Source organism: Tursiops truncatus, chromosome 11 (genome assembly GCF_011762595.2).
Source record: "Tursiops truncatus isolate mTurTru1 chromosome 11, mTurTru1.mat.Y, whole genome shotgun sequence".
Lineage (NCBI taxonomy): Eukaryota > Metazoa > Chordata > Mammalia > Artiodactyla > Delphinidae > Tursiops > Tursiops truncatus.
In genome coordinates, this window is record NC_047044.1 from 67309598 (window position 1) to 67335900 (window position 26303).

Consider the following 26303-nt stretch of genomic DNA (forward strand, 5'->3'; position numbering starts at 1 on the left):
AGTGGCATTATTTACTTGTCCCAGAGTCAAAAGTTGAATCATCCACTATGCAAATTTGGTCATGGTCAATGTTCCTACATGTCAGGGATAACATCGTAAGTTTCTTTGTACAGAACGGTCAGTGGGTTACTATAGTGAGCTTGATCTCTGCAATTTTAGTGTCAGAGATCCTTATGATTCTAAGTACCCCATGTGTGGCTATTAAAAGTAAAATAAACAGCAGGGGTATGATTACAATTGCCTAGTAAACAATCATAGAAAGATGTTTATTAAAGCTGACTCTCAAGTGACAGATAAATGCACAGTTCTATTATGTATGCTAAATTTAACATGCTGCAAGCTTAAAAGCAGATAGATCAAAACAATAGAGGTTTTAAAAAATCATAAAGACAAAATACAGCTATGTCAGTATGTGACAGGAAAATAATTTTGCCTTAAAAGTGATCTTCCCCAACCCCCTCAAGGAACATGTAACCACAATTTACGGAACAAAATTAAAGCAAGTTGGGAGCATTCCATTTCTTAGCCTGCTTGGCTCTGAGTTAAAAAAAAAAAATTAATGAACTGTTGTTAAACTAAGATACAATTGATCTCTTCTACTATAAACAAAAAACTACAATACATAATTACTGATGTATAATTCTGATTTATTAATGTGTGATGTTTAGTTCTTAAAAAAAGAAAACAAAAACAACAAAACACACACAAAACAAGCCAGTAAACAGACTCTTTCATGCACATCCTTTTTTCTACCTTACATAGTTCCACAGCATGATTTTTTAGAGGAGTTCCCTTGCTCAGGGTTGGCATATGTTTTTCAATTTTCACTGTCAACAACCATATTTACAGAAAGATGTACAAATATTGTGAATGGTAGGCTGTGCAACCCTCACATAATTAAAACTTCAGTTTCTTGGTTTTCTAGGGCTTTGTGTAAATGCCAATAAATTTGAGAGTTCACCTAACTGTGCATCTTAACCTTTGTTCCCAAAGGTGAAGGGCAGGATTTTTAATCAGGTAGCAATTTACCTTAATTGGGAAAACATAATTAGGTATTATTATCTAATTGCAATTACTGGTTGGAGAAAGTCACATTTCACAAGTAGTGACCCATGATGGATTATCACTCTCCTATTACTGAATTCTGCATCTGTATTTGTGTTTGGCAGACAGCCAATAAAAATTCAAAGGTAATCATAATGCTTCTCTGCAGTCCAGCTGTCAAAGTCACCAGCTCCGCTGCTGAATAAGAAACCGAGACATACTTCCTGAGCCACATCTTGGCTATATCTGTTTCCTGCTCAGACATCAAGTGGAGATCAAAATAATTGTATAAAAAAAACCCATGTGAAGCAGGTTAGAGAACTGTTCCATACTTCGTTTCTGGTACAGTTAAAAAGTTTAATGTCTCAAGGCACCACTATGGTTGAACATCAGATACATGGGTAACCAGCTAATCTACTAGGCTGTAAAGTCAGTAAGTAGCTTGTACAACTGTGAAAAAGCAATCTCTAGAGGACTGTTAGATATACTGTAGGCACAGGTATCATAATACAAATAGAAAACAATGAGTCCTAGAAAAAGCATGTTGAGCACCGTTGTGGCATCATTTGTATTTCTTTACCTAACGCTATGTAAACCTTAACATTTACAAAAGGAAAGACTAACTTTTGAAAGTTACACCCAGGGTTGCTCTTTGTGCTATCCCCCAATAATCGGTTCTAGTTCGTTGGTGTACTTTTAGAAGTCGTTGGATCTGGGTCGCCTCCCCCTGTGGCGCTGGTCGATTCATTTAAGTGCGAGCTCAAGTTCTCCGACGTTAGGTGGGAAGACTTGTAGACGATCTCGTTGAAGTCAGACCTGATGCACACCAAGGGGGGATCATTCAACGGGTCTTCCACTGAGGCCTGGGTGTTTTCTCGCGTGATTCCCATGTCCTTGCTTTGTTCTGATGGGGATTTTCTTTTCATGCGTGTGTAAGTATTGTCTTGATTCTCCATGCCTTGCTCATTTTTCAAAAACCGTCCAAAGAACCAAATGAAGAATCCAAACCACACAAAAGCTATCAGACTTGGCACAAAAGCCAGACACTTGACATCAAGGCTTGCCCCTATGAACCTGCTGTGTAAGAACATGTCTCCCTCAACATAGGTTTTATTAGTCTGAGGGTTGGTGTGATTGGACCGCCATTCCCAGGATAGCTTGGTTCTGTTCAAATCCTTTAGACTCTCTGAGTCTTTCACTGTATATATCTTCTGCCCTGGGCCAATATACTGTCCATATTCATGAGGCTTATAAAATATCTGATTCTTCCACATATTAAGATCCAAAATCAAGACGAGAAAGATAATCCCATAGTTAAACCATTTACCTGCATTAAAAAAGAAATACTGCATATTAGTCAAAGACCTATAAAACTGCAATAGAGTTTTCTCCTACAACATGGAGATACTGGTATTATAGCATAAATTGTTAATATTTTAGACCTGCTAAAAATTTTTTGAGAGTGTTATGCTGCCATTAACTGAATTGGCAATGGGGATTTCCTAAATGGATTCTAGGCATGTGAAAATGTAACTGTAGATCCCAGAGCCAGTAATTTACGGTAACTACACTTTCTAAATTAAGTCTCCTGGTTTTTAAGGCACCACAGTTATACTCAAATTTGGTTCCATGTAGGTTATTCTATAGAACAATTTAATTAAGGTTTAAAAACAAAGTTCTGATGAAATTCTTAAGAAAAGTCCAACGTATGATTGACTATCTCTTACAGTTTTATAATTAAGCCAGGGAAAGAAATAAATCATTTTGCAGTGCAAGCACAGCAGTATATCAATTGAATTCACATTGCTCTTTGTAGGTGACCTGTTGATTAAACTATTAGTTGATGTGATTCAGATCAATAATCCTTGAGCATTCATTTCAAGACTTTAAAAATAATTGCATCAAATTCTCATTGAACAGAATCCATTTGTCAGACATATAAATATAACCATAGCTGTAGAAGACATGATTTGGAGAGACTGTAATTATTATGACTTCTTTGTAGTATTTAAAAATCTTACATAAATAAGGTATTATTTAGAGACATACTACCTAGTGAAACCTTTGCATCTTTAAATGGAAAGAATGTTGAAAAAATTTCAAGGGATACTAGATTCCATTATAATTTTTATTATAATTTATTCCAAGTTTTAGTGTGTCATAATAATATAGTAATACTCAGCTCATAGTTTTGCAAAATTATGTGATATTTATAACAGGTTCTAAAAGTTTTAGTTATAATTATATGTGTTATGTCAAAATTATTTTATTTTGTATTTAAAAATAGTGATAGTGAACATTATTAAGTTAGTGCTTCACATGAGAGATAGGATCTTGGGCAAACTTCTTAAACTAAGATTGGTAAAAATGTATTTTTAAATATGTACTCCAATAGAACACATAGCTCTATAAAAATATAACTTTGTAAGGAGTTTAAGAAAGTATTTTATCATCGTCATTACACATTTTCAATCTCCTATTATATGCAAGGTTGAAGAACTTTAATCCGGGACTGGCTCCCAAACCTACTAGCTATGTGACCTTGGGTTAGTTGTTTAACTTCTCTAAACTCCAATTTCTTTACAAGCAGAAAATAACAGTACTTATTAAGCTGTTAGCATTTCATGAGATTATTAGATACTAAGCACAATGCCTGGTACATAATAGGAACTCAGTAATTGTTACTATTATTATCATCAAAGCCTTGCCTAAGTCATGATAATGTCTTCATTTGCATGGGAAGGTGCAACTTCTTCTCTATGAAGAGAATTTGTATAAATCATATGAAGGGAAATTATAACTCTGCCTGTCCTGAAATCATTCAACTATACAGGGTTTATAATATTTGTAATGGAAGCTCTTGCCTGAATGATTTATTTGGCACACCCAAACTGCAAAGTACGATAGAACATTGGAAACTTTTCCAGATATGATAAAATGTTTATAACATCTGGTACTATTAAGTTCAAACCACTCCTGCCCTCTTGAATCTTCAAAACGAAAACAGAATCAACCATACAACAAATTAAGAAAGCTCAAGCCAGAGAAATTCAAATACAAAGGTGAGCGTCATTACCAAACATTTACTGTGCTCAGAATAGACTCTGTGGAGGGTACCTTAGTAGATGCTGAAGACATATGCTACTGCCTTCTAGGAAGGAACTCATCATCTTATGGGGGAAATAGGAAACAGACATCAACAGATAAATAATAATAAGAGGCCACATTTAAGAGGTGCCAAAGGAGTGATACAAACCATTAATGCTGCAGATGTTGAGAAAACAGAATAAAAACTGAGGGCTAAATTCTGCAGAAAAGATTTTGAAGGAAATAGCAATTCATGTGGTCCCAGAAAGAAAAGCAAGACAGGGAACGGTTTGGAAAATGTTATGTTTCTTTCTAGTATATGCTTTTATTTTGCTGCAGATAGAATAACATACAGAAAAAGATCAGGTAATGTGGAAGAGAGGGTCTGAGGGGAGAGAGAAGGGAAAGAATGGAGAATATCATAGGAAAAAAAGGCCAACCGGAATGAGAGACAGGTGATATATAAAAGTTCAGGGATTATCATTCAGTATCTCGGAGGCACTAATTTGTAGCTTCTGTGATAGAAGCAGTTGGGAGAGGGGCTTTGGATACTTCTTTGTTGTAGAAGATCCATACTTATTCCCTTGTTGTAACCTACACGGGTTATAAAGCCAGACTGGATGGTGAGGGGAAGAGGTCCTTGGACTTGTGTGACTGACCATCACCTTCTTGACTCATAAAGGTCCCTTGGAAAAATGTGTATCCTCTCTTAGTCACTTTTATAAACTCATGAACAGAGCAGTCCTTCATAAAGGGTCCTGTTTCCAGGGTAATGACGTCAGAAACTGAACATTAACAGCATCGTGGAATCAGCGAGGAAAAACAGGAATGCTCATGGAGCTTGGAGAAGGGTGCTTTCCTGGTGGGGAGAAGATGCTCAGGGAATGTTTAATAGTCAAAGGAAAAAAATAAAACCAGAGAATAAAAGTGATAGTGAATGTACAGCGATCAAACTGAAGGAACCCTGAGGATAGAAGGGGATTTTTTCAAATTATTTTCTCTACCCAAGTTGAATGGTGCTGGGTCAGTTTGACCACTAAACTGTCACACTAAAGGATCACATTATGTTGCTTCTCACATGACCTGGTGTCTGAATATTTAGATAGGACGAAGGAGACATGCATTAAGAATGTGTTGCCTGACAGGGATACCATCACCCTGCTGTAACACATCTTTACTGATTTGTGAGAGAGAGTACCATAGTGACAAAAACTGCAGGCTAGACATCAGCAGATGGAGATCTAATACTCATCTTAAATAATACAACCTTGGGTAACTTGTTTAACCTCTCCAGATCTCAGCAATTTTATTTTCAAATTGAGGAAACAGAACTAGATGCCTCCCAGTTCTATGATTCTGTCCTCTTCCCCCAAATCCTTCTACTTATTAACTATTCAATTTTTTGTTCTATGAAATGGAGAATAATACCAACATACCCACTTCAAAGGATTATTGTTAGGATAAAATGAGAGGTTATATTTAAAAGTTCTCTGAAATGTATTGTTTGCCAAAAATGTAGGGTAGTGTTATTTCTGCCATTTCTTCCTTCTACTTCTTCAATCCAGTTAATACAAGATCTTAGTGATAGAAAAGAGAGAGAGAAGAGTGTGTAAGGATTTGTAACAAAGATATATCCTAAATGTTTCAGTTTGGATAAAACAGAATAAATTACTAAGCACTGACATTACTGGGTAGATATCACTGGACTAATTATCCAAGAGGATCCAGTGTATAGTTATATATAAATATGCTTTCTGAATCACCATATTTAACTTGTTAAAAATCCTTAGCAACTGTAATTTGTCTACAGCTTGCAGTAGTATTAGTCCAGAGACAAGGTCTTTTATACACACAAATTTGGAAGCAGATAGATTCTTCCCTCCTCTGCAGACAGATCGTGTAAGAAAGGGCCATTCAGTTGTACTGAATTAGATGACTCTCAAACTCTGACTTTCTTGAGATTGGGAACTGTGCCACTCATTTCCGTATTCCCTAGATCTTAGCTTAGCTTTAGACACGTTAACTCAGAAAATGTCCACTAATCATTACGTAAATGTCTGAGATACTATGTCCAGAAAAATTTCGAGGAGTGAAGTTCTAGTCTTTCAAGTCAAATACACGTGTCGCCATGATCTGGTGAATTCCAGGATACTGCTAAAATAAAATAAAATTAAGATAAAAATAAGATAAAATCTGGAAAATTGGGAAAAACAAAATATTTGTCTCAAAGATTATATTAATTATATATTTCAAGTCTTTCTTCTGGATGTAAAGACAAATTCCTGAAAATCACGTGAGTTTTATTACAAAAATCCTCATCTATGCATAAGTGAACCCAGAATATCTCAGCCTGGACAGGACAGACCAGCTTAGGGACAGCAAGGACTGACAGGCAGTGGGCAAAGCAACCAGGGCCTTGAAGAAGATGAGTTTGGGACAAATAAAAGGGATTGCTGCTTTATGTAGAAGTAAACATAGTTTACTTACATAGTACATTCCTAGAGCTTCACAAATGCGCTGAAAATGGAAATTGCTGCAGGAAAGGTTTAGAAAAGTTCATAACTGAGAGAATAGCAAGAGATCCTTGTGTACTTTGGATAAATTCACGATCCCTGGGGACTGTCATGGTGAAGGGGATGCATTGTATTTCCCTATAACAAGTCCCTTGCTAATTTTGCCAGACAAAATATTCTGCTGGATGGACCACTGGCCTGCCCTCGCCAGCACTTTCCATGATCTGTTTGACACAGGAGAGCTCTTTAAAAAACAATCTTTGGGAACTCATTTGCCAGAAATCAGGCACCTATGGAAATAAAATGAAGGGGTTTTCAGCATTATTTTCCACATTCTCACCATTGTAAAGCACCTGTGCCCTCACGCATCTCAGGAAACTGAAATAGAACACAGACCTACACAGGCTTGTTTACTTCTACATTTTCCATTTTTGCCGAAAGGCTTCCCATGGGTATCATCGTGCCAGCAGTGTGAATTCTCTCCTCACAGATGCACAGGCCTCCCTTCTGGCCTTTCCCCCAACCCTCTCCTAATTTACTCAGATGATGGCCACCAATGGGACACTTCCTTTGTCTGGCTGGGATGACAGATGGCAGAGCTTCCACCGGGATTGGCATTAATAGGACTCATAGGAGCTTCCAAGACTAAATTGAGAGGCCATTCCTCTCTTGAGACTTAGTACATCACATTTTGAATCCATCTTTGCACTCACCTTATAGGTAAAAGGGAAGAGGGCAAAAGAGATAATTACACAGTTGCATTTAGCACTGACTTTTAGGAGAACAATGGAGTTGCGCTGAAAGCACCAATGTGACCGAATCACTAACCATTTATCCCCTTTATTACTGAAGTCAAAATTCCCAGAAAAAAATATTTTAACACACCCTTGGATAGAGATGATTTATTTTTTATAAGCTGTAGCCCAGCTTATAAACTGAAAGCTCAGACATACTGCAGCAAACCATCTGTCAAGGGGGATCCAGATGAGCTAAACAGATGCAACAATTCAAGTTATTTCTGACATGCATAAATAAAACAAGCTAGGAATCAGGATTAAAAAATACTCAAATCATAAAGGCTTTTAGAATGTCAATGGGAACTCATCAGTGTCGGATAACCGTCTACATACAGAGCATTTCATTGGGAGAGAGATTTTTTTATTTTCATTCTTAGATTTCTCTTTCTTGAGGACTCAGCCCAGTAAATAACAGGAAAGAACTCAGAATAGTGGAAAAGTAATTTGAGAGCCCTCTCTCAGGCTACCTAATGTTTGTGAATTAAATAGGAAAGCCAGATTCTGGAGGGATGAAAGGAAAAGCTTTAGGTAAAAATACTGAGAGCTTATTGAGTGCTTACTTCATGGCAGGCAGTGTTTTAAGTGCCTTGTACATATTAATTAATTTCATTCTCACTGCAATCCTATGGGATAAGTACCATTACTGTCCCCATTTAACAGATGAGAAAACTGAACCTCTAAGAGGTTAAAGAGCTTGACAAGGGCCCTGCCACCAGTTAGTAGCAGGGCTGGAACCTATGCACCAAGTCTTTACATTCCATTGCCTCAGCTTGCACTGAACATCTTTTCTAGATCACAGAGAAGTAATAGTTGAGGCCATCAAGCCATCCTTGACCCTGGGAGAACCCCAGCCATTGCTGTCTAGGCTCTTCTGGTGCAGAACAAACACAGACAGAGAAAGCAATAGACAGAGCTATCTGGAGGTCTGCAGGATCCTTTCCTAGCCCTGGCTCCAGCTTCTTCTGGACCTTTTCCCCAGTCATGCTCTGCTTTGGGACCTCCTCTGTCGGCCCCAGCTCTGAACTTTCTAGCTTCTGTCAGGCCCCTACATGTGCCTTTCTCACTGGCTACCCCATTTCTATTGAATTTGCATTCTGCCCCTTGGCTTTTGTTTTAAGAAGTGCATAGAAAATAAATAAAAGCTGAGATGAGAGGAATTCTAACTATAGAAAATGTTTCTCAGTCGCAGTGTTTCTCAAAGTGTGGCTCTCTGGCTGCCTGCGTAGGCAGCATTGGTGGTGCTTCAGAGGATGGCAGATTCTGGGCTCCACCTCCTACCTCAGGCATCTGACTCTGGGTGTGTGGCTGATAGACCTTTCATACAAGCTCTTCAGGTGATTCTCATACACATAAAGTTTGAGAAACCTAGACGGATATAGAGGGTTTCACGCTTAATACTCCCAGGGGTGATTTGCTAACCAAGGAAAGCATTAGGGTCTCTTTACAAAAAGAAGCAGAACTTGAAGGAACCTCTCAAGCTAGCATTTGTAGTTCACTTGGAAATTTGTGGGCTACTAACGACTGAGCATGTTAAAATACATGTAGCACTGTGTTTGGGGGATTTTACCTGGGTTTGCCCAGAAACAACTATCTTACAACATCAGATAAAGTCAAAGGCCTTTCAGGGGAGATGGGTGATACTCCAGAGTGGCTTCAGCAACCTCTTCACCAATTCACAGAACAAAGAGAGCAGCAGAACAAAACAAGAGGGGAAAGTTCTTTTTTCAGCCTCCAAACCTGTCACCATTTTCCTAGAAATTTTTATCTTGGATCTGGGGAAGCACACGACCATCTTACCACAAACTGGATTTAAATAGTTTATGGTGGAGCCCTTCACCCCAAAACCCACATGTATCCTATCTTATTTTGAATTTAAGCCCCTTGAAAGCCTCCCTAGTAGGTCCAGATACCCAATCATTTGCATGGCTCTTCTCAGGGAGACAGCCTGACCTCACCGGTGTCCTCTCAATCAGAAAGGAGCAGTTCTCAATGGTCAGCATCACCCAGGGCAGCTTTACAAAAGTCCCATTCCTTGGCCTTTGCCCAGACCTACTGGGTTGGGACCACTAGGAATGGGGCCCAACAATCTGTATATTTATAAAATTCCTGGATGATATGATAATCAGCATAATTTGGCAAATACTACCCCAAAGCCTTAATTATAATATATTTCCATCTTCTGGAAAACTTTATTAATGTGAAGTCTCTATTGCAAAAACTTAGCTAGCCTTTCCTCCTTTTACATTTTTAGAAAATAATACTTGGTGGGATGAATGTTTTAGTTCAAAGGCACAGGAGGCTTTACCTTGAAAGTAATGATGCTGAATCATCAGAGATTCCTGTGTGCCTGGCTCCCTTCCCAGACACTGAATACAAGTTTTAGTTGTAATTTTGTATTCATATTCTTAAGTAAAGCATTCCAAATTGTGTAAGCTTTGGGAACCACAAAACCTACCCCTGCCCCTGTCTATAAATGGCAGCATATATGACAAAGCTATGCAAAAGCGACCGAAATTAAATATTTTAACAGCTTTATTTTTCTTTCTGGTCGGTGGATTTTCTGAGTCTTCCTCCATTACCCCCTTTTTTAAACCTGATATTTTGCACTCAAACAGTATATTTTTGATAAGGCTTCTGATATTCAGTCAGAGACAATATTAGTGCCACGATGGTCTGAGACAAGAGCTGATAGCAAGAACAGATGGTCCCGTCAAAAGCCCACCCAAAGGGATATGATGATACCACGTGTGTCATAGCTGCTTTAGAAGTCGGAGAGGGTAGCATGCTGCAGAGATTAAGTGGGGACTCTGAAACCACACTATGTGACCTGAACTCAAATTGATTGATTTACCCAGTGAATTTAATAGAAGAGCCTCATTCATTTTGAATAGGAAAAGAAACCTGCTGCATCTTCCCTATTCATGAGCTCATTCTCCAATTTAGGAAGGTTGCCTCATGCTCAAAGCAAAAAACAGCCTTCAAGTTGAGCAAAGGTTTTTTGCAGTACTCAGATGTTCACGTTTTCTGTGCTCAGGCTATTTTTATTCGGCAGCACAGACGGTCGTGTAAGCACAGATTTCTTCAGCAGTTTTTATTATAGCAGGTGTGGGATCCTAGGCCATTGTCCTTAAAACACACACACATTCATTACCTGCATTTGAACAGCTTGAGAACTAATGCCATTCTCTCTTTGTGAACATTCAGCTGACTGCTTCTTGTTATAAGGAGAAAAAGAGGTACAAAACGAAGCTCTGGGAAGCCTTGTTTAGATGAGAATGACTGAGTTGTCATGGAAGAAGATTATAATAAATCATATTCGAGCTACTTCAAGAGCAGGACACATCTGAAAATGGAATAATCTGAGGATCCACAAGAGAATCGCCCGAGACAAACATGAGCCCTGCCACAGCCATAAGTTTTACTCAATCAAATGAGAAGCGGCCCAACTCCCTAAAGGCACATGGTCTGATTGGAGCTCTAGGGTATCACTGTTTTGATCTCAGAAATAAATGAAGAACAAAGCATAAAGAGTATTCACGACGAAAAAATATACTGAGCTGTATGTTGTGAAAAAGAAACCCACCTAATGAACAAAACCGAGGTGTAGTGGTCTGTGGAGGGTGGCAGAGATAGCAAACAATCCATAACAAAGATATGACTCACCTCTGATACTCCTAGGCTAGAACATGAGACCTGACATCACAAGTGGCTGCCCAATGGGGGACCATATCTCTCTGCTCTCCTCAACTCTACGTGGGGCTATCTCACTCGTTATTCCCCATGGAATGTGCATGGAGGTGACATGTTTTATTTCCAGGCCAGGGGGTTAAGAAACAGGCAAACCCTCTTAGTCATTTTCCCCATTCTCATTATTGCCATTTGCCCACTGGATGTTGAAGTTGAAATTGTTAAAGTCACCAGGAATCTAAGTCCCAGAATGATGGTCCACAGCCCCTTGCTGATCTGGAACCGCCTTGCACTGTTACGTGAGTAAAATAAAACCATATTCCTGTAGGCCTCTAAAATGTTACCATTTGCTTTGCCTTTTATAGCAGCTAGCATGACTCTAACTAGGAGACAATCAAATTGTGTTCAAAATTATACCTGTTATGTGAATACGATATTCCTCCTTGAAGATCTTCTGGAAGAAAGGAATCTTGAACTGCATGTGAGGCGTGTGCAAACCAGGAAGATTTACATCGACGTCTCCCATGAAATGTGGGAATTCCCAGTCCTGCCAGAGAAAATCAACATGAAAACATATCTGTGATTTGTTTCATTCCTAAGCAGATAAACACCAAAAATTGACTTTTTATAAGCACCTATTTTAAAATCATTTAAATGCAGCTAGCTGTTGGGTGTATCCGTTTTGTTCTGTGATGGTTGTTTTATGTACATTAGGTAGCGGTATGCAAACAAAATCAAAATTAAGTCATAACTTATATCCTTAGATTGTCTCTTTAATGTGATAATAAGAAACCAATGCAGATTTGATGTGCATCAATACATGTTTCTGTCTTTCTTTCTGGAGACTTGGTCTTAAATTTTTATAGGAAGGAAGTGACCCATATTTTTAAAATATGGGGTAATTTAGTTGTATTTTGTTCCACTACTTTAAAAAAATAAGAACCTTATAATAGCATATTTGTGTAAGAAGACAAAGTAAATAGGATCTAATTCACTTAACCGAGTTCCTTAATTCACATCAAGGGAGCTTTATTAATCATCTCTGCTAGCAACTATATGGAATGGAAAAATGCCAAAGACTCCTGTCCTACCCTCTTGCAATTTAGCATCAATTTGAACCAAACGATGGAGGGCCTGACATACTAGCTTGCGAGATGAACAGTGAATTCATTCCCAAATTGTCATTAGTTATTTCCTTGTTTTCAAGGCAAAATCAGGTGGGATGACTCTCCGTCTCATAAGGAAGGAAAACAGATGCAAATGAAGATATTTTTAGGTGTCTCATCTGCTCTTGGTTTTTGGATAGAGGTACCAAATTAAAGTTCATAATTAGCATGTGAAGAAGAAATACACTAAATAATGAAGAAACCTTTAAGCTGAATCCATATTTTTATTTCTAGTAATGAAATGATCATTAATTAACAGTCCTATACTTAAAGAATATTTTTTAAAAACTTGGATATGAAAAAATAATAAACAAAATATTAATTTAAGATTTCAATCTGCCATCTCAATATAAAAAACTTATTTTTTCCCAAGATTTCTATATATGCAGCTAATAGAGGTGTGTTGATAATAGTGTGCCTGAACATTTTAGGAGTTTCCATGTCCATTCCACCCCCCTCTTTAGTAAAAATTCTGACTAAGGCAGAATAGACCTTAAAGGAAAGGCGAGTATGTGAGTGGTGGTAACCAGGAAAGTTTTCAATGTCTATTAATTTCTTGATCAATGGATCACTTTAAACCACAAATAAGAAATAAATATATAAGAAGAAAATGATGCATTATCATCCCTTTCTATTGGTGTGTACGCAAATTTCTTGTTGGTCTCACCTCTTCTGGTTTTTCAGATTTTAGCAGCAAATAGACATGTAATTTTGGAAATTCAGAAAACCCAAAGCATTGGAGCCAAATGAATTTGGTACATTTTGATCTAAAATATTAGTAGGAAATGGATTGGTAATAATACTTGTGAATGATTGCATTTTATTAAAGTGCATTTGATTTTGTTTTTTTCCCCCACTGATAATATCTTGTTCTTTCTATGTTACTTGAAAGACTCTTGCAAGAGAATTGAAAATGAATTTAGTCTTTTACTAAAATATAACTGACATCTGCCATAAAAAATTTATGCTTGGCAATGGTAACCAGAGAATATTTCACTAGCCCTGGATAAAAAACACAGAGCATGATCAATAGAGAAATTCTCTCTCTTATTTCTTGGTGTAAGTAGGAGTTTAGGATTAACAGATACACACTATTATCTATATAAAATAGATACACAATAATGACCTACTGTATAGCACAGGGAACTATATTCATTACCTTGTAATAACCTATGACGGAAAAGAACCCGAAAAAGAATACCTATATCTGTATCTCTTTCTATATATATATATCTGAATCACTTTTCTGTACACCTGAAACTGACACAACATTGTAAATCAACTACACTTCAATTTTTTTTAAAAAAAGTTAAAAAAAAAAAGGAAGAGAATACATCTTGGTAGTAATTCGGCAAGTGTACTTAGGGTGCCTTCTTTTGGAAAGATGTTCTTAGACTGTTATCATTTAGATTTTCATTTCATGAAATGAAAGCTTTCTACTGGGTATGAAATCGATTTTAGTTTGAAAGTAATCTCTAGAGATTTCTTGTAGACTGGAATCAAAATTTCATTCCCCCCCAAATTGTTCCTCAATTATTTCCCACCTGTACTTGGAGATAGAAAGATGAATTAAGGAAATGGAAAGTAGGGGAAAGAGAAGAGAAAGTCTTACTCTTCATCTAGAAGATGGCATTACTTGTCTTTTTATTTTTTTAAAGAAGGGATCAAGGCAGGGATTTAGGGGGAAAGTGTGAGAAAAGTATCTTATGCCATCTAATAAATTAAAAACAAAGAGAACTACTAAAAGAGATGATACGTAAATTCTCTTAGATTCCCTCCTTATACATTATTTTTTATAATGACCAGATTTTGGTTTTCAAAACTGTCTTCCTTAGTCTTTTAACTCCCTACCCCCATTCTCTCCCTGGTACTCTGATTTCTGTAGTTCAGTTCCTACTCTGTATATTTCTGCAGACTCGTTGAATCAGCATAAATTTTGACCTTGACTTAGAATGGGATGATAATAATAATCATTGCTGGGACTTCCCTGGTGGGCCAGTGGTTAAGGCTTCACCTTCCAGTGCAGGGGGTGTGAGTTCAATCCCTGGTCAGGGAGCTAAGATCCCCACATGCCTCGCTGCCAAAAAACCAAAACATAAAACAGAAGCAATATTGTAACAAATTCAATAAAGACTTTAAAAATGGTTCACATCAAAAAAGTCTTTAAAAAAATAATAACCATTGCTACCACTTGCAATGTGTTTTAGACTCATCTTAATGGGAGCATCTGAGGGTGGTGATACCCCAAGTATTTATATATAGGAGATAGAAGAGGAGAGAGGATGATATTCTGAGTCCCCATCTTCATCTGTCAATCTTACAGGCTTCTTGTGAGGATGGGATAATGCCTGGACAGCAATTAGCACACTGCTGGAGACAGATGGAAGAGACAGAGACAGGCCAGCAAGCAAGGTTGATTTCTGAGCATGATTCCAAGGTCAGGGTTATCCTGAGAGTGAAGCAGAGGAAGCAGATTGGTCTGTTTTCAGGAGGATTGCATCCAAGGCTGCCTCAAGGTCCAGATGAAAAAGGAAAACAGCCATCTTCTCCTTTCTGCCCTCATCCATGGCACAGCACTGGCCTCCTGAGATCTCTGATGGGACTTGGGTCAGAGCTGAGTCCTCCCAGAGGGCACCAGGAGCAGGACCATAGAGAAGGGCACCTCTCTCAAAGAGATGCATGAGGTGGCTTCAAAGAAGGATAGAAGAACAGGAGCAAATTGTGGGTCACACTGTGGCGACACACAAATAACTGTGGGGGACTTGCAGTGTGGTGGGGCTGGCACTGCTACTGTGTAGGCGGGAGCTGGTAAACCAGCAACATGAGAGGCTAAAGGAAACCTGCGGATGCTTGCGGTATAAAGTATCGGGCACTGGCAGTGTTCTAGCATCATCCTAAGCTACAGAGTTACATTACATACAAAATCATCCCCAAATGTTGCTATTATTAATCCATTTTATGGATGAGAAGAATTTGCCTCACAAAGGTTGAATTGTCACAAAATAATGTAGCTGTCATGTGGCAGAGCCAGGGCCAAAGAATACATACTTTCTGCTGGGACATGCAGGCTCTAACCATGAAAAGTGACAACCCTTTTTGTTTTTGACTCAGTAATGGAATTATTTGTACCTGCTGTACCTGTTCTAATAGAGAATCATTGATGACACTCATCACCTGCTCATCTCTCACCCAAAGTCAGTTCCATGAGGGGCTTTAAACTATCCCTCCCTGCCACCACATAAGGTTCTCATATTTTAGCTGACCCTAATTTGAACAAGAAGACCAACTGTAAATTTTTCTCCACTAAGCAACTGCCTCAGTATAGTTGGTTTCCAATCAGACTGCTGAGTAGGGAGATTTGACGAACGGGAGATTACTAGAAACTACTGAGATTCTCTTGGCATGAAATCTATGTATGTATAGTAGTTTCATGCACAGATTGTATGTACATGTTATGAGAGCCATGGCTTCCTTTCCTTCTGCATACTTTTTTTTTAACATATTTACTGGAGTATAATTGCTTTATAATGGTATGTTAGTTTCTGCTTTATAACAAAATGAATCAGCTATACATATATCCCCGTACCTCCTCCTTCTTTCATCTCCCTCCCACCCTCCTTATCCCACACCTCTAGGTGGTCACAAAGCACCAAGCTGATCTCCCTGTGCTATGTGGTTGCTTCCCACTAGCTATCTGTTTACATACCCATCAACAGTGCAAGAGGGTTCCCATTTCTCCACACCCTCTCCAACATTTATTGCATGTAGACTTTTTGATGATGGCCATTCTGACTGGTGTGAGGTGACACCTCATTGAAGTTTTGATTTGCATTTCTCTAATGATTAGTGATGTTGAGCATTCTTTCATGTGTTTGTTGGCAAACTGTATATCCTCTTTGAAGAAAAGTCTGTTTAGGTCTTCTGCCCATTTTTGGATTGGGTTGTTTATTTTTTTAATATTGAGCTGCATGAGCTGCTTGTAAATTTTGGAGATTAATCCTTTGTCAGTTGCTTCCTTTGCAAATACTTTCTCCCATTCTGAGGGTTGTCTTTTCATCTTGTTTATGGTTTCCTTTGCTATGCAAAAGCTTTGAAGTTTCATTAGGTCCCATTTGTTTATTTTTGTTTTTATTTCCATTTCTCTAGGAGGTGGGTCAAAAAGGATCTTGCTGTGATTTATGTCATAGAGTGTTCTGCCTATGTTTTCCTTTAAGAGTTTTAGAGTGTCTGGTCTTATATTTAGGTCTTTAATCTGTTTTGAGTTTACTCTTGTGTATGGTGTTAGGGAGTGTTCTAATGTCATTCTTTTACATGTAGCTGTCCAGTTTTCCCAGCACCAGTTATTGAAGAGGCTGTCTTCTCCCCATTGTATATTCTTGCCTCCTTTATCAAAAATAAGGTGACAGTATGTGCTATCTGGGCTTTCTATCCTGTTCCATTGATCTATATTTCTTTTTTTGTGCCACTACCATACTGTCTTGGTTACTTTAGTATTTGTACTGTAGTCTGAAGTCTGGGAGCCTGATTCCTCCAGATATGTTTTTCTTTCTCAAGATTGCTTTGGCTATTTGGGGTCTCTTGTGCTTCCATAGAAATTGTGAAATTTTTGGTTCTAGTTCTGTGAAAAATGCCAGTGGTAGTTTGAAAGGGATTACATTGAATCTGCAGACTGGTTTGGATAGTATAGTCATTTTCAAATTGTTGATTCTTCCAATCCAAGAACATGGTATATCTCTCCATCTGTTTGTATTATCTTTAATTTCTTTCATCAGTGTATTATAGTTTTCTGCATACAGGTCTTTTGTCTCCTTAGGTAGGTTTATTCCTAGGTATTTGATTCTTTTTGTTTCAATGGTAAATGGGAGTGTTTCCTTAATCTCTCTTTCAGATTGTTCATCATTAGTGTATAGGAATGCAAGAGATTTTTGTGCACTAATTTTGTATCCTGCTACTTTACCAAATTCATTGATTAGCTCTAGTAGTTTTCTGGTAGCTTCTTTAGGATTCTCTATGTATACTATCATGTCATCTGCAAACAGTGACAACTTTACTTCTTCTTTTCTGATTTGGATTCCTTTTATTTCTTTTTCTTCTCTGATTGCCATGGCAAAAACTTCCAGAACTATGTTGAATGATAGTGGTGAGAGTGGACAACCTTGTCTTTCTCCTGATCTTAGAGGAAATGCTTTCAGTTTTTCACCATTGAGAACAATGTTGGCTGTGGGTTTGTCATATATGGCCTTTATTATGTTGAGGTAAGTTCCCTCTATGCCTACTTTCTGGAGGGTTTTTATCATAAATGGGTGGTGAACTTGGCCAAAAGATTCTTCTACATCTATTAAGGTGAACATATGGCTTTTTTCATTCAGTTTGTTAATATGGTGTATCACATTGATTGATTTGTGTATATTAAAGAACTCTTGCATACCTGGGATAAACCCCACTTGATCATGGTGTATCAACCATTTAATGTGCTGTTGGAGTCCATTTGTTAGTATTTTTTTTGAGGATTATTGCATGGTTGTTCATCAGTAATATTGGCCTGTAGTTTTCTTTCTTTGTGACATCTTTGCCTGGTTTTGGTATCATGGTGATGGTGGCCTCGTAGAATGAGTTTGGGAGTGTTCCTCTCTCTGCTATATTTTGGAAGGGTTTGAGAAGGATAGGTGTTAGCTCTTCTCTAAATGTTTGATAGAATTCACCTCTGAAGCCATCTGGTCCTGGGCTTTTGTTTGTTGGAAGATTTTTAATCACAGTCTCAATTTCAGTGCTTGTAATTGGTCTGTTTCTATTTTCTAGGTCTTCCTGGCTCAGTCTCAGAAGGTTGTGATTTTCTAAGAATTTCTCCATTTCTTCCAGGTTGTCCATTTTATTGGCATGTAGTTGCTTGTAGTAATCTCTCATGATCCTTTGTATTTCTGCAGTGTAAGTTGTTACTTCTCCTTTTTCATTTCTAATTCTATTGTTTTGAGTTTTCTCCCTTTTTTTCTTGATGAGTCTGGCTAATGGTTTATCAATTTTGTTCATCTTCTGAAAGAATAAGCTTTCAATTTATTGATCTTTGCTATCGTTTGTTTCATTGCTTTTTCATGTATTTCTAATCTGATCTTTATTATTTCTTTCCTTCTGCTAACTTTGGGGTTTTTTTGTTCTTCTTTCTCTAACTGATTTAAGTGTAAGGTTAGGTTGTTTATTTGAGATGTTTCTTGTTTCTTGAGGTAGGATTGTATTGCTATAAACTTCCTTCTTAGAACTGCTTTTGCAGCATCCCATAGGTTATGGGCCGTTGTGTTTTCACTGTCATTTGTTTCTAGGTATTTTTTGATTTCCTCTTTGATTTCTTCAGTGATCTCTTGGTTATTTAGTAGTGTATTGTTTAGCCTCCATGTGTTTGTATTTTTTACAGATTTTTTCCTGTAATTCATATCTAGTCCTATAGCATTGTGGTCAGAATAGATACTTGGTATGATTTCAATTTTCTTAAATTTACCAAGGCTTGATTTGTGATCCAAGATATGATCTATCCTGGAGAATGTTCCATGAGCCCTTGAGAAGAAAGTGTATTCTGTTGTTTTTGAATGGGATGTCCTATAAATATCAATTAAGTCCATCTTGTTTAATGTATCATTTAAAGCTTGTGTTTCCATATTTATTTTCATTATGGATGATCTGTCCATTGATGAAAGTGGGGTGTTAAAGTCCCCTACTATCATAGTGTTGCTGTTGATTTCCCCTTTTATGGCTGTTAGCATTTTCCTTATGTATTGAGGTACTCTTATGTTGGGTGCATAAATATTTATGTGTTATATCTTCCTCTTGGATTGGTCCCTTTATCATTATGTAGTGTCCTTCTCTGTCTCCTGTAATAGTCTTTATTTAAAAGTCTATTTTGTCTGATATGAGAATTGCTACTCCAGCTTTCTTTTGGTTTCCATTTGCATGGAATATCTTTTTCCATCACCTCACTTTCAGTCTGTATGTGTCCTACATCTGAAGTAGGTCTCTTGTAGACAGCATATATACAGGTCTTGTTTTTGTATCCATTCAGCCAGTCTATGTCTTTTGGTTGGAGCATTGAATCCATTTACATTTGAGGTAGTTATTGATATGTATGTTCCTATTACCAATTTCTTAGTTGTGTTGGGTTTGTTATTGTAGGTCTTTTCCTTCTCTTGTGTTTTCTGCCTAGAGAAGTTCCTTTAGCATTTGTTGTAAAGCTGGTTTGGTGGTGTTTAATTCTCTTAGCTTTTGCTTGTCTGTAAAGGTTTTAATTTCTCCATCAAATCTGAATGAGATCCTTGATGGGTAGAGTAATTTTGGTTGTAGGTTTTTCCCTTTCATCACTTTAAATATGTCCTGCCACTCCCTTCTGGCTTGCAGAGTTTCTGCTGAAAGATCAGCTGTTAACCTTATGGGAATTCCCTTGTATGTTATTTATTGTTTTTCTCTTGCTGTTTTTAATATTTTGTCTTTGTGTTTAATTTTTGATAGTTTGATTAATATGTGTCTTTGGCATGTTTCTCCTTGGATTTATCCTGTATGGGACTCTCTACACTTCTTGGACTTGACTATTTCCTTTCCCATATTAGGGAAGTTTTCAACTATAATCTGTTCAAGTATTTTCTCAGTCCCTTTCATTTTCTCTTCTTCTTCTGGACCCCTATAATTCAAATGTTGGTGATTTTAATGCTGTCCTAGAGGTCTCTAAGACTGTCCTCAATTCTTTTCATTCTTTTTTCTTTATTCTGCTCTGCAGTAGTTATTTCCACTATTTTATATTCTAGGTCACTTATCTGTTTTTCTGCCTCAGTTATTCTGCTACTGATCCCTTCTAGAGAATATTTAATTTCATTTATTGTGTTTGCTCTTTAGTTCTTCTAGGTCCTTGTTAATCATTTCTTTTATTTTCTCCATTCTATTTCCAAGATTTTGGATCATCTTTACTATCATTACTGTGAATTATTTTTCAGGTTGCATGCCTATTTCCTCTTCATTTGTTTGGTCTGGTGGGTTTTTACTTTGCTCCTTCATCTGCTGTGTGTTTCTGTGTCTTCTCATTTTGCTTCACCTACTGTGTTTGGGGTCTCCTTTTCACAGGCTGCAGGTTCGTCGTTCCCATTGTTTGGTGTCTGCCCCCAGTGGGTAAGTTTGGTTCAGTGGGTTGTGTAGGCTTCTTGGTGGAGGGGACTGGTGCCTGTGTTCTGGTGGATGAAACTGGATCTTGTCCTTCTGGTAGGCAGGACCACGTTCGGTGGTGTGTTTTCGGGGTGTCTGTGACCTTATGATTTTAGGTAGCCTCTCTGCTAATGGGTGGGGCTGTGTTCCTCTCTTGCTAGTTGTTTGGCCTAGGGTGTGCAGCATTGTAGCTTTCTGGTTGTTGAGTGGAGCTGGGTCTTAGCTTTGAGATGGAGATTTCTGGGAGAGCTTTCGCCATTTGATATTACATGGAGCTGGGAGGTCTCTGGTGGACCAATGTCCTGAACTCAGCTCTCCCACCTCAGAGGCACAGGCCTGACACCTGGCCGGAGCACCAAGACCCATGGCTCGGAAGAAAAGAGAGAAAAAAAGAAAGAAAAAAATAAAATAGAATAGTTATTAGAATAAAAAGTTATTGAAAATAAAAAAAAATTAAATAATAAAAAGAAAGAAAGACAGAAAGAAGAGAGCAACGGAAACAAAAAAACAAATCCACCAGTGATAACAAGTGCTAAAAGCTATACTAAAATAAAGAAAAAAATGGACAGACAGAATCCTTGGACAAATGGTGAAAGCAATGCTATACAGACAAAATCATACAAAGAAGCATACAGATACACACTCACAAAAAGAGAAAAAGGAAAAAAATATGTATATCTATATATATAAATAAAAAGGAAGAGAGCAACCAAATTAATAAACAAATCTACCAATGATAATAAACTCTAAATTTAAACTAAGATAAACATAAAACCAGAAAAAATTAGATGCAGAAAGCAAACCCCAAGTCTACAGTTGCTCCCAAAGTCCACGGTCTCAATTTTGGGATGATTCATTGTCTATTCAGGTATTCCAGAGATGCAGGGTACATCAAGTTGATTGTGGAGATTTAATCTGCTGCTCCTGAGGCTGCTGGGAGAGATTTCCCTTTCTCTTCTTTGTTCGCATAGCTCCCAGGTTTCAGCTTTGGATTTGGCCACACCTCTGCGTGTAGGTCACCTGAGGGCGTCTGTTCCCACCCAGACAGGATTAAAGGAGCAGCTGATTAAGGGGCTCTGGCTCACTCAGGCCAGGGGGGAGGGAGGGGTACAGAATGCGGGGCTAGCCTGCAGCGGCAGAGGCCAGCGTGACGTTGCACCAGCCTGAGGCGCGCAGTGAGTTCTCCCGGGGAAGTTGTACCTGGATCACGGGACCCTGGCAGTGGAGGGCTGCACAGGCTCCCGGGAGGGTAGGTGTGGATAGTGACCTGTGCTCGCACACAGGCTTCTTGTTGGCTGCAGCAGCAGCCCTAGCATCTCATGACCGTCTCCGGGGTCCACGCTGATAGCCGCAGCTCCTGCCCGTCTCTGGACCTCGTTTAAGCGGTGCTCTGAATCCTCTCTCCTCGCGCACCCCGAAGCAGTGTTCTCTTGCCTCTTAGGCAGGTCCAGATTTTTTCCTGGACTCTCTCCTGTTTAGCTGTGGCGCACTAGCCCCCTTCAGGCTGTGTTCAAGCAGCGAACCCCAGTCCTCTCCCTGGGATCTGACCTCCGAAGCCGGAGCCTCAGCTCCCAGCCCCGCCTGCCCCGGCGGGTGAACAGACAAGCCTCTCGGGCTGGTGAGTGCCGGTCGGCACCGACCCTCTGTGCAGGAATCTCTCCGCTTTGCCTTCTGCACCCCTGTTGCTGCGCTCTCCTCCGTGGCTCTGAAGCTTCCCCCTGTCACCCCCTCATCTCCACCAGTGAAGGGGCTTCCTAGTGTGTGGAAACCTTGCCTCCTTCACAGCTCCCTCCCACTGGTGCAGGTCCCGTCCCTATTCTTTTGTCTCTGTTTTTTCTTTTCCCCTACCCAGGTACGTGGGGGGTTTCTTGCCTTTTGGGAAGTCTGAGGTCTTCTGCCAGCATTCAGTAGGTGTTCTGTAGGAGTTGTTCCACATGTAGATGTATTTCTGATGTATTTGTGGGGAGGAAGGTGATCTCCACATCTTACTCCTCTGCCATCTTGAAGGTCTCCCCGCTGCATACGTTTTATAAATTATATTTTGAAAACCAGATGAAAGTGTTGAATTAAGAGAATTACAAGGCAAGATGTGTTTGGCTACTAAGACCGGGGTACAGGCAGGCTGGTCCTGTGATTGTATATTATAAAATGTTCCTTTACTCTGTTCTTTAAGAAATGTTATCAGTATTCAGTAATTCAAAGCTTCCTTATTACAGTCTGCTATCAAATCTAACAATGCCTTCAGCTGTCTGTCCCATTTGTGACTCAGTGATGTGAGAATGATTTAGGTACATTGTGTCACACACCCTATTGTAGTTCTCATCAGTTTATGGTGATGAACAGAGTTTCAACTTTGTATCTTGCTTCATATAGGAGAAAAAGTTAATTTTTATTCAGAAGGGTATATTTCCCATATAAAAATAAATGAGCAGCACCATGGTATGTATCTACTCCTATTTCTTACGTACAATGGTTTACTTTTGCCTATAGCTATAAAAAATTACATTTGAACACTGATGTGCAAATTGCATTTGGACATGTAATTTGGATGGATGTGACCAAATGTGATTACATCCAAGTGTGGCCCTATTAATCATGGGCCACATCTAGACAGAATTTCAGGACAATGTTAAGTATATAGGCAATATGGTCTCAGGATATCCTCGATTCATCATTTCCCCACATTTTCTCATTGAGACACATGCCTTGGGGCCAAGGAAAAGAACTTGGTACTGTGCAGAGAAACTCAAGCTTGAAACCAACATGGTTTTGAATTCCCCAACTGGCATTCAATTTCCCAAATCAAATGAAGGGACCCCATTTCTATTTAGAGAAGCGTTAAAGCATAAAAATGTAATAACATTGAATACTCTACCCTGCAAAAATGAAACCATGGTATCAGAACAAAAGTCGTATTTTGGAGGCTAAAGACTGGCCACCTGGTTTTTGAGAAATTTAAGACGCATATTATATTATAGTTTAACAAAAAGTATTGATAACCACTTAGAATAGAATGACAATAGATTCCTAAATACCAATAAAATATCAACATTTTTCAATGTAATAATTTGTATATCTCCTCTTTATAGGCATTAGATTATACAGCTTTAAATAATTTCAAAAGCCAACTTTACAGATATGCTTCTTTCTCTTTGTTAATTTCTATTTCTCCTATTCAGAACTGAATTTAGATCCATGAATATCAGAACATCATTCTACCAAAAATGTCCCCAGCTTGTAAAGTGTCCTTAGCTTTTCTATGCTTACCATGTCCTAGCAACAAGATTTTAGATGACAGTGAGCAGTGGTGGCCTGAAGAATTGTACTCATGCTTTGGGTGATATTTTTGTTTCTCATTAAGAATCTCCAGTGCCTGATTTCTTTCAGTAACCCTATGCTTCTCCTAATTAGCAAAACTGCCATGGTGTCACTTAGCTGAATAAATCCTTGGAAATCTTGATATATAGTAGGTGTTGCTCATTTGTTTGTTTATTACCTGCCTCTCCCATTGGAATGTAAACTCCAAGGAGCGTACAGAAATTTTTCCTGTTTTGTTCACTGTTATATTCCCCATATCTGAAGCAGTACTCAGCATATAGTAAGAACTCAAATATTTGTTGAATTGATGAATGGAGCTCTCTGAAAGTTAAAGATAAACAACCATCTCTTTTTGGTTTCATGTAAATGGAATTTAGGTAAACAGAGACAAAAATACTTGTTTTTATAAATAATATTACACGTCAAACTGAGATTCATTATTATGAAAGAAAATTGTTGCTTTATTTTTTCCCTATAAACAAGGTATACTGGAATTACACAGAGAGTAACCTAAAGATAAAGCCATTTGCCAAAGATCACAGAGGAGAAGAGAGTGGATAATGTGAGGAAGAAAGTGGTCAAATGTAAATGTTGTGAGATGAGGCAGTTAATGTTTGGAAAATTAGTAAAAATGCTCATTGGGATGATCCAAGACATACTTTTAGTTACCATATAAATGTAAAGAAGCTTATGAGACACGTCCAACCAAGTCAGAGAACATGAAAAGAGAATGTAAACCAACATGTGATTAAAAAAATATGGAGGATCATTTCCCACAGTGGATGACGCCAGGAAGGTGGTCAAGGCAATGTTGAATATCAGAGACACCCTGCAGTAAATGTGAAGGATGTACTAAAGAGAAAGACCAGCAGCTTACTTCTTAGACGTCTTTTGACAAATATTCTTTTCTTATAAATTATACTCTTATTTTCTCCTAATATTCACTATTGTTTTTTTTTCCCTCAATGGCAAATGAATTCCATAACCTTTTGGAGTTTTCTCTCAGGAGTCACATATGCTATTTAAAAGATTTAAAACCTTTGGGGAAAAATCTTGGCTTTCTGGTTGAAGTAGGCTTTTTTCAACAAGTAGAAGAGACGGCAGATCTCATTCATCATTAAAACAAATCCAAGTCAAACTGTAAATCCTTACTTAAAATGTTTAAAGAAGTTGACAGGTGCTTTTTATGCATTCTAAGATATCGATAAGCTCTCAAAATTGTTGTTGTCTAAACAATCTAATTCATCCTGAAGGCCTATTTTGTAGTGTGGTTTAATGTATTTTCTTCATCAGTAATCTTTCTTACTTGCAAAGGCCAATAGGAATTTTCCTGTCTAATTCTGAAGCCAACATACATCAATGAGATATAAGTAACAGTTTAGTGCCTGTAGAAAAAGCAAATAAGTCAAGAAGTGAGAAGTGAGTGTAGTTTGTTACTTTTAAGAGACTTTACTGTGAGGCTCTGGCAAGATAGCAGTGGGTTGTTAAAGACAAGTTTTTTATATTTAGACAGCTTGAAAGCATCATTATTTTAAGCACCAAGGTGGAAGAGTGTCTGATGAAATGCACTGGGCCTCATTTACAGATGTCCTGCCCTGGCAGACTGATGTGATGGAGCAGAAAATAAAAGTCAGTCTTGTAAGTGTTTACAACTAATAGAAATGCATCATGTGGCATCTAGGAATAATAGGAAATCAATATCCCTCACTAGGGCAATAGAGTTCACCAATATGCAAGGAAAGAGTGCTTGACATTGTAGAGACTCCTACGTGTATATGTGTGTGGAGGTGTGTAGACAAACCATTGACTAGGAGAAGTTGCTGACAACTAAAGATAGTGCAAAGTCTAAGGAAACACAGTGTCATAACTCAATGATAGATCCTTTTGGATAAAGTCTTCCATCCATCATCAAACAACAACTTGACCTACTTTGCACTTCTTAAGAAGAGTGAATATTAGCTACATAATAAACTGATATATTTTTTAATTAAATGAGAACTCCTGATAACTCCTCTTTTCCTAAAGAGGAAAGAGTGAAATCTAGTGGAAGGAAATTTTTAGACAGCATAATTTCATGTTATTTTTCAGACACTGGCTGCGGTTCAATGTCACATAGCCCTTGCTTATTCTGTGCTTTATTGTATTTGGACATTTGGTATAAAATGTCACTGCTCCAGTATCTGTTCTGGCTCTATGCACGCTGCCAGGAATGGTCACATTCAATTGTCTGAATGACTAATTTCTTCTATAGGCTATATAGGAAAATTAATTGCATACTGTCAAAAGAGTAGATATTGTGCTTGGTAAAATTTTTATTTAATATTGAAGTCATTTTTCTCTGTAAAAAATTAATAATAGTGGAGATCAGTGGATAAATGTGATTCAATATAAAAATATTCACTTCACAAACAATAGAGAGGGTATGAAGTTGATCTAAATATCAGATGGGTGGTTGAGGTAAAGGGCCTCTAGTGTTTCTTGCAATAAGTTCATTTCTATTTTCATAATTTTTTGTC

At 38.0% G+C, this 26303-nt stretch overlaps 1 protein-coding gene across 6 annotated transcripts in view; it reads right to left on the bottom strand.

The window, feature by feature from the left end:
- Positions 1–630: 630 nt before the first annotated feature.
- TMEM117 (transmembrane protein 117) overlaps positions 631–26303 on the bottom strand; it is a 531690-nt gene continuing 506017 nt past the window's right edge. For all 6 annotated transcript variants that reach the window (XM_033866885.2, XM_033866883.2, XM_033866884.2 and 3 more), the window contains 2 exons: positions 11546–11675; positions 631–2371 (listed from right to left, as the gene is read on the bottom strand). In XM_033866885.2, coding sequence (XP_033722776.1) covers positions 1722–2371; positions 11546–11675 — 780 coding nt within the window. In that variant the 3' untranslated portion in view covers positions 631–1721. The remainder of the gene's footprint in view (positions 2372–11545; positions 11676–26303) is intronic.